This window comes from Mastomys coucha, unplaced genomic scaffold (genome assembly GCF_008632895.1).
Source record: "Mastomys coucha isolate ucsf_1 unplaced genomic scaffold, UCSF_Mcou_1 pScaffold22, whole genome shotgun sequence".
Taxonomy (NCBI): Eukaryota; Metazoa; Chordata; class Mammalia; order Rodentia; family Muridae; genus Mastomys; species Mastomys coucha.
Genome location: NW_022196905.1, coordinates 131,871,789 through 131,876,814, shown reverse-complemented (window position 1 = coordinate 131,876,814; position 5,026 = coordinate 131,871,789). Strand labels below are relative to the sequence as shown.

Here is a 5,026-nt window from a genome sequence, read left to right as displayed (position 1 = left end):
AACTTCATTATGTGAGATATTTAGAGAGAGACTCAACGACCAGCATGGTTGGAGACATAATAAGAAAGAGATTGAGGAGGGGGAGGGAAGGAATAGAGGGAATATAGAAGAAAGGGTACAGAGAGAACACAAGCCACTTAGGAAATGGAAAGGAATAGACAAGGCAGACAGACAAGGTAGAAGAGAAGAGAACCAGCCATGCCAAGGTCTACGCCATGTCTCCCAGCCAACAATGAGGCCTGGGCACAAGGGCCCAGTTATGTTGTCAGTGACCACAAGGGCAGATCTTCTGCAACATGGGAAAAGAGGAAGCCAGATCAATAAAGGAAGTTGCTGGCCACAAAGAGGTGGAGATGGAGAGGTCCTGCCCCGACTCAATCCTCCACATGAGAAGGTATGAGAATGTGTGTTACTTTACCCTGATTCTCTCCGGACTCCTGAGCACCCCAGTGTCCCTGGACAGGGGGTCTTCCCCTTCCTGATGGCTCTGCTGATCTCACTTCCTGGAGGGATTCTGACCCTGCTTCAACTGCTGTCAGCAGCATGTCTGCAAACTGGTGAGTGGTGGGGAACTCACCAACAGGAACTTAACCACAGAAGGGGACAGTGAAGCTCAGAAGAATGGCTGTCAAGTGGACAGGTGTCTGTAGAGGAGCCAGCCAGGCCTCTATGCCCCAAGAGAGCTCATCCCTCAGAGGGGGCCTATTCCAACCCTTCACTCTCTTTGTTGTCCCACCACTGCCATAGGGACAGTCTTCCCCTGTGTCCCATCACTGCCTGTGCATGAAGGCTTGGGATGCTCTGGGTTGTCCTTTCCATTCCTGCTTCAGATTCTCCCCATCCTTCCCAGGGAACTCTGCAGGATACAACAGAGCAAATGGCTATGGAGTCAACCAACCAGCTCACCTCTCTGGAGTCCAGGGCTGCTCCATTGAGATCCCCTTCTTCTTCTACTACCCCTGGGAGTTGGCCACAGATCCAAAAATGAGTATATCCTGGAGATGGAAGCAATTCCATGGGGAATACATCTACAATTCCACCAGACCTTTCATACATAAGCATTTCAAGAACCGGCTCACCCTGAACTGGACACAGGGTCAGACAACCGGAGTCCTCAAAATCCTGAACTTGAAGAAGACTGACCAAGAAACATACTTCTGCCGAGTTTTTCTACAAACAACAGAAGGAATGAAGGTGTGGCAGAATATTCCTGGGACCAAACTCATCATGAACCATGGTGAGTCCATCCCATCCCTGGCTCTGGTGGCCTCTGGTTTCCTTATGCCGTAGATGTCATTAGACTTCTGATCCTTCCTGCAGATTTTTCTCATGTGTTCTCTCCCTTCCCTAGAGCTCTGCCAACTTTGCCTTTTCTCTTCTCCATAATCATCTGCAAACTTTAACAGGTTTCTCTGAGCTGGTTCCTCTTTGTACCCTCAGATCCCATCATCCTACTCCTGGTCTCAGCTCTTCCCGGGTAGCCAGTTTCCTGCTCCTTTCTCCAAAGTTGCACTACCTTCCACCCTGCCCACCCCCACCCTCATTGCCAGAAGTCCATGGGTATCTTCCCTTGGTCCTGTGTCAAGGTATTGGTTAGATTGAAGACTTACACCATATCTCGTGGCTTCCACAGTAGGTAGCTTCTTGTCCTGGTGTGTCTCTGGCTCTCCCTACTTCACCAGTCTCTAAGACACATCCCCTACCTCTCCCTCAGCTTCTTTTTTTCTTCTCCTCATTTCTCTCTTCTCCCTCCTTCCTCCTCAAGCCCCATCTTTCTCACATGGATCCTCATGGTCTTACCATGATCAAGTTTTCTGTTTACTTCATCTGCCCCACTGCAGCTGTAACTGCATTCACACAGAATACACACAGGCCCAGGATAGTCACTATGTGGGCATTACCCCAGCCTCTGTCAGTCCCCACTACTGGGCACTATCTTGTCATTATACAGAGAGAGACACAGAGGCCAGCAGAGCTCAACCCCTGCCCAAGGTCATGCTGGTGATGCACAGGCTTGAAAGGGACCCTTTACCTCCAAGCTTCTCTCAACCAGTAGACACAAGGCCTCTGCTTGAGTTCACTCTATTGCTTGCCTCTCTTCTGTCTTAATTTTGTGGAGCATGTATATATAGTATAAGCATGTGTGTGCATGCTGAGTATGTGTGTGTGTGTGTGTGTGTGTGTGTGTGTCTGAGAGAGAGAGAGAAAGAGAGAGAGAGAGAGAGAGAGAGAGAGAGAGAGAGAGAGACTGTACATATGCACCACTTGTGTTTGTGACAACCAGAAATGAACGTTGGGGGTCCTCCTCTAGCAAGACCCACCATATTCCCTTGAGGCAGGGTCTCTCACTGAACCTGGAGCTCACTATTTTGGGCTAAAACTGAGCTATGAAGCTCCATTGATCCTTTGTCTCCATCTCCCATGGTATTGTGGGTTACAGGTACTCACATGGCCTGACTTACAAAATAAGGTATATGATGTCTGAAGAAGGAACACCCAAGGTTGACCTCTGGCCTATACATACACACACACACACACACACACACACACACACATACACACATACACACACACACATACACACACACACAGGCACATGCACAGGCACACACACACAGGCACACATACACAGAACATATGCACACGTTACAAAATAAGGTATATGATGTCTGAAGAAGGAACACCGAAGGTTGACCTCTGGCCTATACACACACACACACAAACACATGCACACACACACACACACACACACACACATATACACACACAAGCACAGGCACAGGCACACACACACAGGCACACATACACAGAACATATGCACACATTACAAAATAAGTTATATGATGTCTGAAGAAGGAACATCCAAGGTTGACCTCTGGCCTATACACACACACACACATACACACACACACACAGGCACACATACACAGAACATATGCACACACACATACACAGGTACACACACGTACAGACATGAACATGCACACATGAACTTATACACAATATGTGTGTGCAAAAATTTAATGAACCATAAATTTATGGAAAATAAAACATAAATTAATTGTCAAATAACAATTGATTATCAGTAGTTATGTTGCCAATGCTCAGCAGTGCCAGTGATCAATGGACTGTCCCTTCTAGGTCAGACCCACCCATCTTCCCTGGCAAACCACTGTCTCATCTTAACCCCTGTGCGAGTTCAGGATAAACTCCACAGGCACAACTGGCTGGGAAGTCATACATCTGTGTTTCCTGTGCCTTCTACATAGTTCCCTAAATGACTTTTTCTGAAATTTCCGTTCTTCCCAGCCCCCTCCCTCTTCCTTCTTTGATGCTCTCTCCTGGCCTTTGAGATAGTCTGTTAGGCGCTGGTATATCATTGTAAGGCAGCCATGTCTCTCTGCTTCAGTCAGACAAACCAGGTTTTTTTCTGCTTGTCCCCACACGCAAAATCTGCCAATGGGTTACACCGCCCCTCTACTACTGGTTCTTTCATCAGTATTTTTTTTAATTAATTCATTAACTTAACATTCCTGCCCATTATTTTTTTAATACATGCCCTGTTAAAATCCACTAGGGCAACAAAGGAAATATTTCATTGAGAAAAGTTCTGGAACTGAACAGAAATGCTGGAAGCACCACAAAATGAATGTGCTCTAAGCTACTGAACCATATATTGCATAGTTCAAGTCCTTGTCTTATATTAATACATTTATGCCAATAACAATAATTTTTTTTTGAGACAGGGTCTCAGTATATAGTCCTAGCTGGCTTAGAACTTGATATGCAATCTAGATTGGCCTTGAACTCACAGAGCTCTGCCTGCCTCTGCCTCTGCCTCTTGAATGCTGGGATTAAAGATGTGCACCACCATACATGATTTTGGGGGGTGGTACACACCTGCAATCCCAGGACCACAGAGGTAGAGGCAGAGATCAGAAGTTCATGGTCACTTTAGCTTCACAGCAAGTTCAAGGCCAGTCTAGGCTACATGAGACTTTGCCTTTTAAAAGAAAAAGTCAAGGGTTGTTAAGGGCACTGTTTTTGTGATTGTGAAGTCTAATGCTCAAGATCTTGACACTCACGTAGGAAGCTCAGTGACCCTGCACAGGCCTGTAAATTTGTAACATTGGAACGTTGGTTCCAAGGAGGTGGAGACAGGAGGATTGCTAGCATTTGTTGGCTTTCAACATGGCTGACACTTGAGCCCTCATTTCACACCCTGAGAAATAGATGGAGAATGTGGGAAGAGAACACCATAAGCCTCATCTGGCCTCCATATGCATATTCAGGTGCACACCTCCACCCTGTGTGTGTGTGCGCTCAGGGAGTGCTTATGCGCGCATGTGTATAGGGAAGTGTATGTACACTCACACACACTGTATGCATAAATAAATAGCTTAAAGATTTTGGTGCTACTTTATTATCTGAATATTCCATACATTTAAACCATGTATTTTGATCACATCTACATCACAAGTGAGGAGTGTCTTCAGCAATAGGCTCTCACCATCTAGTTATGGTGAGTAATGGAGTGCAATGGCCATAGCCTATGTTGTATTGAGGGCTTCTGGGGCCTCCCTGACCAATAAGTCCTAGGAAGGTGAGCTGTACTTATTTTTGTTCAATAACCCATGTCTTTAGGAACAATGTTGCCCACCTTGCAGCTGCTTCTGCTCTAATGAGAATTGTTTTTAGAAAAAGAGTGTTTTTGATGTGTGTGACTTAAAAAGCTCTTTTTAACTGATGACAGACATGAGGGTCTGAGGACATCCTACCAGAAAATAGTTAGTTGTCATTGCTCCCCAGATTCTCAGGCTCCACCCTTGTTCCCTTCTTCCTGTGTGAGTGCCTACGAGCTGTTCCCTATCCCACATCCCCCATAGAAGACAAGATACCCATGTCCTCCCTGATCCAAAAAGAACCCACTTGTAGCCAGGCAGTGGTAGCACATGCCTTTTAATCCCAGCACTTGGGAGGCAGAGACAGGAGGATTTCTGAGTTCAAGGCCAGCCTGGTCTACAGA

At 46.3% G+C, this 5,026-nt stretch overlaps 1 protein-coding gene across 5 annotated transcripts in view; it reads left to right on the top strand.

Moving 5' to 3' along the window:
- Pilra (paired immunoglobin like type 2 receptor alpha) overlaps positions 1-5,026 on the top strand; it is a 13,973-nt gene continuing 8,947 nt past the window's right edge. For 2 of the 5 annotated variants that reach the window (XM_031338408.1, XM_031338405.1), the window contains exons 1-2: positions 7-557; positions 851-1,237. In XM_031338408.1, coding sequence (XP_031194268.1) covers positions 482-557; positions 851-1,237 — 463 coding nt within the window. In that variant the 5' untranslated portion in view covers positions 7-481. Of the gene's footprint in view, positions 558-850; positions 1,238-5,026 lie in introns of all 5 variants that reach the window. The other 3 variants (XM_031338406.1, XM_031338407.1, XM_031338404.1) reach the window with 3 other exon arrangements.